This window comes from Mesoplodon densirostris, chromosome 6, assembly GCF_025265405.1.
Source record: "Mesoplodon densirostris isolate mMesDen1 chromosome 6, mMesDen1 primary haplotype, whole genome shotgun sequence".
Lineage (NCBI taxonomy): Eukaryota > Metazoa > Chordata > Mammalia > Artiodactyla > Ziphiidae > Mesoplodon > Mesoplodon densirostris.
In genome coordinates this window covers 117,245,169-117,258,215 of record NC_082666.1, presented here as the reverse complement: position 1 = coordinate 117,258,215, position 13,047 = coordinate 117,245,169, and the positions used below count along the sequence as shown (strand labels likewise).

Here is a 13,047-nt window from a genome sequence, read left to right as displayed (position 1 = left end):
CCCTATTCCTTTTATCAATACATAATGTCATTATTTTTCTCTTTTACCAGTTTTAGATGTAATGTCAATTTTGTCTGATATTAATATGTAGCCATGCAGCTCTTTTGGTTACTATTTGCATAGGATGTCTTTTCTGTCCTTTCACTTTTAACTTACGTGTGTCCTTAGAACTAAAGTGAGTCTGCTGTATATAGTATATCCTTTTTGTAAACATCAGTTGTGCAAAACTATGCCTTGTGCTTCAGAATTTTGAACCACTTATATTTAATTACTGTTAAGAAATAATTCTTTTGTTATTTTTCCATAAATAAAATAATTATTTGTTTTCTGTAATTCTTATGGCTTTTTGTGGTAACTCATTTTGCCTATAACTACCTTCTTTGTGTTTAGTTAGTTTTTGTAGTCACATGTGTTGAATGCTTCTAAATCCTTTTACAGATATTTTCTTTGTGGTTACCATAAGGGTTACATATAATTTCCTAAAGTTATAGTACTGTATTTTGAGTTGAAACAGTATAAATGTAATTGCACGTAAAACTACTCCTTTACAATTCCATCTCCCTCCACTTTGTGTTGCTGATGTCACAAGTTACATCTTTATAAACTCTGTACTCATTAGCACAGTTTTTTGTTTGTTTGTTTGTTTGTTTTTTGTGGTACACGGGCCTCTCACTGTTGTGGCCTCTCCCGTTGTGGAGCACAGGCTCCAGACATGCAGGCTCAGTGGCCATGGCTCACGGCCCAGCCGCTCCGCAGCATGTGGGATCTTCCCGGACCGGGGCATGAACCCATGTCCCCTGCATCGGCAGGTGGACTCTCAACCACTGAGCCACCAGGGAAGCCCAGCACAGTTTTATAATGACATTTACGCATTTTTCTCTTAAATCCTGTAGAAAATAAAGAGTAAACTTACAACCAAAATCATAATTTTTAAATATTTCCCCACGTTTGTACCTTTACTGGAGATCGTTATACTTTCATATGACTTCAAACCAGTGTCCTTTCATTATAATCTGGAGGAGTCCCTTCAGCATTTTTTAGGATGGTCTAGTGATCATGAATTCCCTCAGGGTTTGTTTAATGGGGAATATGTTAATATCTTCTTATCTTCATTTATAAAGATATTTTTTCTGGGTATAAAATTCTCAGTTGGATATAAAATTCTCAGTTGATAAGGTTTTATTTTTCCTTCCTTTCAACACTTTCTATATAGCATCCACTGCCTTCTGGCCTCCAAGATTTCTGCTGAGAAACTGGTTGATAATCTTAATGAGGATGGATGCCTTGTACATTAGAAGTCACTTTTTCCTACTACTTTCAAGTTTCTCTCTTTGTCTTTGTCTTTCAGCAATCTAATTTTAACGTATCTCAGTGTGGGCCTCTTTGGTTTTACCTTCTTTGTAGATGACCGAGTTTCTTGAATTTGTACATACTTATGTTTTCGCAGATTTGGGAAATTTTTGGCCCTCATCCTTCAAATAATCTCTCTGCTCTTTTCTCTCTTCTTCATCTGGGACTCACATAATGCATACATAAGGACACTTGATGGTACTCCATTGTTCCCTTAATCCCTCTACTTTTTTTTTTCTTTTTTCTTTTTAGTTTCTACCACTCAGGCAGGATAATATCAAATAACCTGTCTTCAAGTTCTCTGATTCTTCTGCTGGCTCAATTCTGCTATCATTCTTTTCTGGTGGATTTTCAACTCAGCTATTGAATTCTTCAGTTCCAGAATTTGTTTGGTTCTTTGTGTTTTGTAATTTTCATCTCTCTCCTAATATTTTCATTTTGTTTATAGTTTTCTTGATTTTCTTTAGTTCTCTCTTGGGTTTCCCTTTAGCTCTTAGAGCATAGTAGAAACAGTTGTTTAAAGACTGCATACTAATTTTAATGCCTGTGTTTCTTCAGGGATCCTTTCTCCTGCCTTATTTGCTTCCTTTGAATGGCCTGTATTTCCTGTTTCTTTGTATTCCTTTTTATTTTAGTCTTTTTCCTTCTTTTTTCTTATGTTGATTCTGACAAGAAATTTGTCATCTTTATCTTGCCTTCCTTGTAAAAATTGTTTTTCACCAGCTGCTTTTAATATTTTATATGTATCACTGATTTTGAGCAATTTGATTATGATATACCTTGGTGAAGCTTTATGTTTCTTATGCTTGAGATTCATTAAGCTTCATGGATGTATAGATTTACAGTTTGAAGTTTTTTCATGCATTATTTCTCTCTCATGTCCCTCACACTCCTACAGGGACTCCAGTTACATATTTATCTGGTCACTTGAAGTTTTTCTACCATTTGCTGTTCATTGTTAATTTTTTCCTCTCTGTTTTATTCACTTATGTCCTTTCTCTAGAAATTCATAATGTGCTGTTAATCCCATTCATTATATATTTTACATCAAGCACTGTAGTTTTCATCTACATCTAGAAGTTCAATTTGAATCTTTTATGTCCCATGCCTCTACTTAACTTTGTGAATGTACAGAATACAGTGACAATAACTGTTTTAAAACCCTTCTCCTAATTCTAACACTTGTGTATGATTAGCAACAATTTTAATTGATTTATCTTGCTCCTCATGGGTCCCATTTTCTTGAGTCTTTACTAATCTGGTGTTTTTTTCCAATATAAGTTTTATTTATTTATTTATTCATTTATTTTTGGCTGCATTGGGTCTTCGTTGCTGTGCGTGGGCTTTCTGTAGTTGCAGCGAGCAGGGGCTACTTTTTGATGTGGTACCCGGGCTTCTCATTGTGGTGGCTTCTCTTGTGAAGCATGGGCTCTAGGCGCATGGGCTTCAGCAGTTGTGGCACACGGACTCAGTAGTTCTGGCTCACGGGTTCTAGAGCACAGGCTCAGTAGTGGTGCACAGGCTTAGTTGCTCTGCGGCATGTGGGATCTTCCTGAACCAGGGCTCGAACCCGTGTCCCCTGCATTGGCAGGCAGATTCTTAACCACTGCACCACCAGGGAAGCCCCAATCTGTTCATTTTTAATTAGATTTTGAACTTGTTCGGTTGTGGATATTTTGCAGTCATATAACTATTCTTCAGCTTGGTTCTGAGATGTATTTATGTTGTTGGTAAATGGTTTGATCTCTTTGTGTTTTGCCATTAAGATTTGTTAAGTGAGATGAGAGCAAGACTCATCTTTGGACTATCTCGTCCTGAATGAAGGGCCGGCTGTGACCAAGCACTTCAGCTTAAGGGAGCAGCACCAATTTGGTAGCCACTTCTGTCAGGTTGTGGTCATACTCCCTTGCTCTCTTGCTGTGACTCCAACTAATAGGTTCCCCACACCAATCCTGAACACAAACCCAAGAGCAGAGTAGAGGGATTTTTATTTCTTTTTCCCTACTGCCAATCCAGCATCTAGAATAATAGGTGTCACACGGCGGGTTATCAATAGACATAAAAGATATTTTACATATAATATGTATAATTTAGGAAATGTATATGTATGTGTATATATATATATATGTGTATATATACACATACACTTTATTGGTAATCTTTACATTATGGTCTATTTGTGGCTTATTTAATATAGCTCCACCAGCATTTTTGTGCTAATTATTTATAATTCATTAGAGAAATTGTATTAGTTTGCTATGTCTGCCATAAAAAAATAGTGCAGACTGGATGTTTAAGCAGCAGAAATTTATTTTCTTACAGTCTGAGGGGCTAGAAGTTCATAATCATCGTGTCAGTAATTTTAGTTTCTTCTGTGGCTTCTCTCCTTGGCTTGCAAATGTTCGCCTCCTAATTTTAATTGAAATATATTTGACATATAACAATGTAAATTTAAGATGTAAAAGATGTTGATTTGATAGTTGTATGTATTGTAGTATGATTGCCATTGTAGTGACAATTAGCACCTTGATCATGTCACATAATTATTATTTCTTTTTGGTGGTAGGTATAATCAAGATCTAGTCTTTCAGCAAGTTTGATGACTGTAATACAGTACTGTTGTTTATATTCACTATACTGTGCTTTAGATCTCCGGGACTTTTTTAGTGTTGGCTTCTTATTGTATCTTCATATGGTCTTTCGTCTGTATGTATGCATTCTTTGTGTCTCCTTGTGTATCCAAAGCTTCTTACAGGAACACCAGGCAGGTTGGATTAGAGCTTACCTTAACAGCCTGGCTTTAACTTAATTACTTCTCTGAAGGCCCTAACTGAATATATTTGGTTGGCCAAAAAGTCTATTCGGGTTTTTCCATAAGATCCTATGGAAAAACCCCAACAAACTTTTTGGCCAACCCAGTACTTATAATCTAAGGTACTCAGGGTTAGGGCTTCAATATATTAATTTGAAGGATGGGGCACAACTCAGCCCATAATAGAAGGACAAATAATGATAAATATTGAAAATGAGTAACTTGTCATTATGTCCATGAAAGTCCAAGATCATTAATATTAAAATTAGTTTAAAAATAAATTAGAGAATGAAGGAAAAACATTGTTAATATATCAAAACCAGCAGCTCTTCTATGTTCAAATAAATACTTGTTATACCATATGTGAGAGTGTTTTATTTACTGTTATAAGATTCAAATTGAAAGAACTTAATAAATGTTTACCTATATATACCTCCATGTATAGAAAACTATTAAGCTGCATAAGGGATTTAAAGAAGAGAGAGTATATATAGTGGCCAGAATTATATTATTGCAAACCGGATAATGTTATTATTTTACTATTGTAAAGATATCATTTCTCACTTAAATTCATAAGTATTAATATAATCCTAATCAGAACCTCAGCGTTATTATTTTAGGGATTTGGCCCTAGAAACTTATATTAATGTTTCTCTTGATGATAGCTTCTGAGAGTGGCTACAGAAATTCTGAAAATTGAGCCAAAGATATGATTAGTACTACATGGTAGTTAAATCTATAAGAAAGCTAAAATAATTAACATATTGCATAAATGGTGCATTAATATACAGACCAAGAGAACAACAGCAACAACAAAAAGTCTATCAATAGATCGACGTACCTAATGGAATTTTATATGTAATAGAAGTTGGTTTTCAGAATAAGAAAGAGGACAGTTGTTTCAGAACATATTTGTAAAAAAATCGGTACTTGTAACTCACACATACAGTAAGAAAATGTCCAGTGGAAATATGTAGATGTGAATGGTCAATTTGATTAGCCTCTGTAATAACTATTTATCAGTGAATGACAAAATCCAACATTGGAATAAGGATGGTGGAACTGGAACTCTCATGTAATGTGACCTAAACTCTCTTCTTGACCAAATGTTAGTCAGGCTCCTCTAAGGTCTCTTTTTCACTAGGCCTTGACCTTGGCATTCTATATCCATCCCATCCTTAACAGGCGTACATAATCCAGTTTTAGCAAGAATCCTGCTAAGTCAATTTAGAGAGACTCCTCATCCTTGATCTTCATCCCTCACCTTTGACATCTAAGCCCTTGGACTCTCTTTAGCAAGAATCCTGTTAGGGTTTAGTAAGAATCCCTCTACCTTTAAAATCTCCCTCTAGTCATTTTCTACCCATGTATTCCCTCACTTTGCACATCAGCTATAAATCCTCACCATTCTTTGCTCTATTTGGAGTCTGATCTCTCTCCCCTACTGCAATCTTCTTGAATAAAGTCTTTCTTACTGTTTTACTAAGTGTCAGAACAGCTTTTTCTTTCACAAATCCTAGTGCGAGCATAAACTAGCATAGCCTCTTTTTTTTTTTTTTTTTTTTTTTTTTTTTTTTTTTTTGGCGGTACGCGGGCCTCTCATTGTTGTGGCCTCTCCCATTGCGGAGCACAGGCTCCGGACACGCAGGCTCAGCGGCCATGGCTCAGGGGCCCAGCCGCTCCGCAGCATGTGGGATCTTCCCGGACCGGGACATGAGCCCGTGTCCCCTGCATCGGCAGGCGGACTCTCAACCACTGTGCCACCAGGGAAGCCCAGCATAGCCTCTTTGATGGCTTGTTGTTAACATCTGCCAACTTTTACACATCTATTTTAATTTAGCAATTCTATATTTTAGAATTTGTATTGCAGAAATAATGCAAACATGAAAAGAAGTATAGACACAAATATATAGTGCACATTCACAGTAATGAAAATTGGAACAAACTAAACATCCATGAAAAAGATTTTTATTAAAAAAAAAGATATACTCGTCCAATACAATATCATGCAGCCAAGGAATAGCATGATGTAATTCTAAATAATTTGACCTGCTAACATGATTATACCCTAATTGAGGATCAAAACAAGTTGCAAATAATTCAGAGAAAAGAATAATTCCTTTTTGAAAAATGTATTCCTCTAGTGGGCTGCACTGAATAAAGTCAGAGCTAAGCACCAGTTAACACTGGTTACATTTGGGAAGGAGATGGAGAGTGGGAAGTTGGTCCAGTTATCCCATCAAGCACTACTCTTGATTAAATGGATCCTGTGTTTTTGTATAATTTAATACAAAATGTTGAAATACATTTATATATGATAAAGAAAATAGAAAATGTTCCATAAAGTGTGAAGGAATAATGTTTTTTCAACAGCTTTGCTCAGCCCACAATTTCAGGTGTATGAAAAGTTGCAAAGTATATTAAGTATTTTGCTAGTCCTATGTCACAAGGAGGGCCATCTAGTCTACATAAAACATACTTGGGGGCTTCTCTGGTGGCGCAGTGGTTGAGAGTCCGCCTGCTGATGCAGAGAATGCGGGTTCATGCCCCGGTCCGGGAAGATCCCACGTGCCGCGGAGCGGCTGGGCCTGTGAGCCATGGCCGCTGAGCCTGCGCGTCCCGAGCCTGTGCTCCGCAACGGGAGAGGGCACAACAGTGAGAGGCCCACGTACCACACACACACACACACACACACACACACACACACACACACACACACACACTTGGTTGGGTTATCAGTTTATTATATAGTCATATTTAGCTTTAACACTTGGAGTTCAAGGATTTTTTTGTAGAAAATCACTGCCAAATGCAAGTTTGTGTGCCTGATGCATAGTGAAGCCAAACAAACCAAAAGGAAGTTTGGAGCAGATAAAGTTTTATTGAAAAGGCTAAGGAAGGAGAAATGGTGGCTCATGCTTGAAAGACCCAAACTCCTGGATGATTCTGAGGTAAGAGTTTTTATAGGCAAAATTTCAGGCAAGAGCTACAGGGTGTGTTACTGTGGTTGGTGGTGAGCTAACACGGTGGTGTACAGGAATCTTGTGCTCCATCTGAAGCTACCATCCTCCAGCGGGGTTGCAGCCCTGGTTTGCGGCCTTAGTTCCTTCAGTAGAGCTGAAATATATGTTGTTATGTATATCCCTTGAGAAGGAACGAGGTCCCTGCTTTATAGTTGCACTATTGGTTTTTGGACTGCTCCACCTTTCTTCTACATTCCATTCTTTCCCCTATTAGTAACTATCTGAATCTGCCCTTTGGAACTCAGGGATGGCCTGGGAGGCTGCAGCCTTTTGCCTGCAAAAAAGCAGGGGACAGGGAAAGCCTTTTGTTCCTAGCAGGGCCCTGCAGGGTCCTCCTTGGTTTCAAAATTGCAAAAAATGAAAAAAGATACCTCTTCTATTATGAATAAACTGGTGAACTCACTTTTGAAAAAATACGCTATTTGTCCTTTACAAAGGAAGCCCACATGATGGCAAGTAGGTTAACTAATGCACAGACAGAAAATTCTATTCCATTAGGAGGACATTTTCTCAAGACTGTAAGGATTTAGCAATTTGGACAATCTGATTTCAGCCATGAGCTTTCCCAGTTTTGCCCTTGAACCTCCACATACGCGAGGTATGAAGATGGCCTAAGACCCACAGTGTGACACACCCGATCCAGGGTCTCTGGGCACCGTGGACCCGTGGACCCTTGGACAAGCATTTCTCCCATATTTCTACCCTGCAGCAGGAAACCGGTTGCTCTGTTCAAAGTCAGCTCAGGGAGCGCGCAGAGAGCGAAGGGAAATGTAGTCTCTCCCCTCCACCTTCCTCCTGGTCTCTAGGGGCTGCCTCTGCGCATGTGCAACTTGGGCCCCGCCTCTTCCCTTTTGAGTTCACAGGTCCGGAGAAGGGAAGATCGTGGAGCGTTTCTGTCGGGGTCGCAGGTTCGGGAACTGCGCAGCCGGGACGGGGACTTCGGGTGGCCTGGAGCTTTGCTGAGAGCCGCGTTCTCGTGGCGGGGGCGGAAGTGGTACGTCTCGAGCCGCCCTCCGGCACAGGCGGGGCCGCAGTGCCCGGGTCTGGCCTGGATCTCGGCCTTGGGAAGGTGGGTGGGGCGATCCCGGTTCTGCCTTCGTGGTCTCGGGGGCAGGTGGAGCTGAGACGCGTTAGGAGCGGGAACGGTGCGTGTGGGGACGGAATGCCCGGCCCCGTCTGCATCTGACGGGGGGACGCCGGGGTGGACAGTGGGAGGGAAAGCGCAGTGGTCACGCTGTCCGTGAGCGGGCCAGAAAGCGCGGGCGGAGGGTGTGCTAGGCAGCCCTGCTCTGGAGCGGGAGAGACCCGGTCAGTTACAGCCGTGTCACCTGTACTGTGGGCGGGAGAAGTAACCTGGGGACGAGTCAGGTCTGCAGAGGAGTCTATGAATAATGCCTGCTTCATGGCGTTGTTCTGAGAATTCGATGTGCTGTCGTTTGGAAAAAGCAAAGTGCCAGGTACTGACCGCCGAAAAAGTGATAGTAGATGTTGTTATTTAGAAGACACTTTGTTCTTTTCCTTGGGTGGTTTACACAAGCCTCCCAATTATCTTGTGATATCTTGTGACCAATTATCTTGTGATTAAACACATTAAGCAAAAAGCAAATCTTGAGTCTCAGGGTGGTGAGGTGGCCCTGAGTTTGAGAGCGCCGGTGACTTCTCCAGGCTCACCCGGATTGTGACAGAGCCAGGAGTGGAACAGTCGTTCATACAGTTCAGTCATCAGAAGAAACTTACCAGGAGTCCCTGTTGAGAAACTGCAGCCCACTAGAAAGTAGTAATTTTTAAAACTTTGCTATAAAGCACCGCATCCTTTTTATTGGCTATTCTGTGGATTTTCTAACTCAAGGGGTAAACAGTTTTGCTAGGAAAATAAAGGATGCAGCCTGTGCCTTTTTTTATACTGTTAATTTTATTGAAGTAATGTCATCCTTTGCTGTACTTAAATCATTTGTTGTTCACTTTTTGTTTGTATTTAATTAAATCAATTTAAATCAATAGACGAAATTATTTTTACCAAATGAGAGTGGTAGGTTTAAGCCCCGTGATCGTTTCAGACTGGTAGATGGACAGATGGTGTTTCCACAGGGTCTTTCCCTTGCCTTTTCAAGGGCTAAAGGGATGCTGTAGGGAGGCTGCTTCTCAGCTGGGCTGCTGATGTGATTGGGAGGTGAATGTAGGAACTGTGAGGCAGGCCAGGTGTCCTGACCCTTTCCTCTTTTTGTCCCTCCAGCTGAATCTTCACCGTCCTCTACACTCTCCCAAAACCTACCGAAAATGAACATATCTAAGGTGAGCTCTTTATTCATCAGCTACTTTGTGCTGTGATAGATTTAACTTGATTTCAGATGGCTCTCAGCTTGTGTTACACATCCTTTATCAGTGTAAGTTATTTCTCTTTTATAATCGGTTTAAGATTTTACTTGAATCATGAATGTACACTGAATTATATTGAACACCTTTTTGTATCTTTTGGAGTAAAGGTATAGCTTGTTTTCTTTAATCTACAAATATTAGATGTAGCTTAAATGGATTTTAGAATGTTAACTTACTCTTGAATTCCTGTGTAGACCCTATTTGCTCGTGGGTGTGTTTTTTTGTTTTTGTTTTTAAATTTGTAACTGACATCTTTTTGCTAATATCATATTTGAATTTTTATTCCTGTATTGACAAACTAGATTAGCCTACAATTTTGTTTTCTTGTATACCTGACCAACTGTGGTATCTCGGTTAACTAGTCTTTTCAGGGCACTTTCCTGCTCTTTTCTCTTCTCCCCTCCCCTCCCTTCACCTTTCCTTTCTCTCCCTCTCTCTCTCCCTCTCTCTCTCTCTCTCTCTCTCTCTCTCTCTCTCTCTCTCTCTATTTCATATGAGAAAATCACCTGCTATATATTTCCTTAAACTTACCTCTAAAATTGGGCTTTGTGAGTACATCTGCTTTTTTGTGTAGATGTAAATTATTGAATCACTTTATTTAAACAATTATAGATCTAGTCTGGTTTTCTATTTTTTTAATTACTACATTTTCAGAGAAAATTGTACATTTTTATCTGTTTTTAAATGTATTTCATAACCTTGTTGATTGTATTCTCTTATATCTGTTTTGTTATATCTATAATTTCTGTTTTCATATATTTAAATTTTTTACTTAATACAGGGAATGCTGATCAGAAAGCAACCAAATGTGTTGCTGGTTGACCCTGTCATATATCTAGAATTTCAGAGTCTGAGGATGGGTTGGAAATTTGTACAGGTAGTGTATTCTAAATACTGAGTTGAGGAAGCATACACTCAACCATTTTGCTGGTTCCCACTTCAGTACACCAGCTGTCAGTTTCTTTTTTTAGCTAGGTGATACATTCCTCTGACTCTAAAATCTAAGCAGAAAGCAGACTCATTGAGGTCTGTGATCATTTTGAATTTTTTTTGTGGTTCAAAGAATGAATCAAGGTTATTGTTATTATTTTTTTCTAATGGAGTTTTTTAGTCTTTCATGATTTTTTGTCAGAATATACTTTTTCCATTGAATTGCCCGGACACCTAAATTAAAGAAATGTATGTGTGCACATATGTTTGTATATATCATTTTTAGACTTCCTCTTCTTTTGATCTGTGTGTTTCAGTTTTGTTAATATCACACGCTATCTAGAGGTGGCTGTATGGTATGTCTTGAAATCAAGTAATATCAGCTCTCCAACTTTATTGTTTTTCAAAATGGTTTGCATATTCTAGGATATTTGCCTTTTTACATAAATATTAGAATTAGGCTGTGAATCTAAAAAAACCTGGTAAGCTTTTAATTGTGATTTTATTGAATCTATAGATCCCTTTGTGGAGAACTGATACCTCCACCATGTTGAACCTCCTAATCTATGAATTCAATATTTATCTCTGTTTACTAGGTTTTTTAGAGAATTTTGAGGTGAGAAAGGGCATCACTTGACTTATAATTTAAAATATAACTCTGAGAATGGACTCTAGTGGGACAGTGGTGGAAACAGAAGAGTTAGCAGGCTCTTTCAGTAATCCTTCCAAGAAATGGTGATGTTAGCCGCTGTACTTTGAAGTGATCAAATTTTGAATGGATTTTGAGGGCAGAGCCAAATGTATGAAAATGCCTGCTTCCCTAGGACATTGCATATAAAGAGTATGCTGTCAGATATTTTTGATAATATGAAAAGATTTTCAGTTTTTATCTTACATTTTTAACCATGAATGTGATAGGAATTATCTCCAAAGGTATTTTCCATGTCACCTAATTTTGAAATCTTCAGATTGATGAGAAATGTGCTTTCACAGCCATCAGTGTCATTCAGGGACGTGACTGTGGAGTTTACCCTGGAGGAGTGGCAGTGTATGAGCTCTGCTCAGAGGACCCTATACAGAGATGTGATGCTGGAGAACTACAGCCACCTTGTCTCATCGGGTGAGCCTACTTTATCAGGCGACTCTGCCTAGAGTGCATGTGATTTTCTGCTGCTTCTTTTTTTTAAAAAAAGCACCTATATTGAGGTGTAATTAACAGACAAGAAAATTCAGCAAGTTTCTGTTTATAATTGAGTGAATTTTGAAAAATGTATACAGCTGTACCAGCAAAATCATGATACAGATTATTTCTATCACGTGAGAATTTTCCTTTCTCAGTCAGTCCTCTCCTCCCACCCATTTTCTCATAATTATTGACCCACTTTCTATTTCAATACATTTGCCTTTTTTGAAATTTCACATACGAGGTTGTGTACTATTTTTTTGTATGGCGTCTTTCATTTAGCTTAATTCTTTTGAGATTCATGGATGTTTGTATCTATATTTATTCTTTATATTGACAAGTAGTGTTTTGTTCTATGCCGTGTATTTTCAGTTGTTCATAAGACATTGAGGTCCTTATCAGTTTGGTGCTATCATAGGTAAAGGTGTTATAAATATTTAAGTCCATGTTTTCATTCCCTTGTGTAAAGACTCTAGTTGTGGTTTTCTGGGTCTCACGGCAAGTATTTGTACCTATAAGAATACCTGGTTTTATTGTGCTTCACTTTATTAGGCTTCCCAGATGTTAACGTTTTTTACAAATGGAAAGTCTGTGGCAACCCCTTGGGTCTAACCACATGTATTGCTCCCAGTTTTCAAAGAGCATTTGCTCACCTTTATCTCTGTGTCATGTTTTGGTAATTCTCACAACGTTTCAAACTCTTTCATTATTTTATTTGTTATGGTGATCTGTGATTTTTGATGTTATATTGTAATTGTTTTGGGGCATCATGAATTGCACCCATATGAGATGGCAAACTTAATTGATAAATATTGGTGTGTGTTCACACTGCTCCACTAACTGGCCATTCCCCCATCTCTCTCCCTCTCTTCAGGCCTCCCTATTCCCTGAGACACAATAATATTGAAATTAGGCCAATTAATAACCCTACAGTGGCCTATAAGTGTTCAAGTGAAAGGAAGAGTTGCATGTCTCTTACTTAAAATTAAAAGCTAGAAATTATTGGTGAAGAAGGCACCTTGAAAGCCGAGATCAGCTGAAAGCTAGGCCCCTTGCACCAAACAGTCAGCTAAGTTGTGAATGCAATGGAAAAGTTCTTGAAGGAAAATAAAAGTGCTAACTCCAGTGAACACATGAATGATAAGAAAGAGAAACAGCTCAATTGCTGATATGGAGAACATTTTAGTGTCCTGGATAAAAGGTCAAACCACCCACAACATTCCCTTCAGCCAAATACTAATCCAGGGCACAGCCCTAACTCTCTTCAATTCTGTGAAGGCTGAGGGAGGCAAGGAAGCTGCAGAAGAAGAGGTTGAATCTAGTATAGTTTGGTTCATGAGGGTTAAGGAAAGAAGCCATCTCTCTTAAGATGA

At 38.8% G+C, this 13,047-nt stretch overlaps 1 protein-coding gene across 1 annotated transcript in view; it reads left to right on the top strand.

The window, feature by feature from the left end:
• Nucleotides 1-8,046: 8,046 nt before the first annotated feature.
• Nucleotides 8,047-13,047, top strand: part of LOC132492726 (zinc finger protein 420-like) — a 78,337-nt gene continuing 73,336 nt past the window's right edge. Inside the window, 3 exon segments of the mRNA XM_060102492.1 lie at nucleotides 8,047-8,179; nucleotides 9,419-9,477; nucleotides 11,460-11,611. Of these exon segments, the coding sequence (XP_059958475.1) occupies nucleotides 11,464-11,611 (148 nt within the window). The 5' untranslated portion in view covers nucleotides 8,047-8,179; nucleotides 9,419-9,477; nucleotides 11,460-11,463.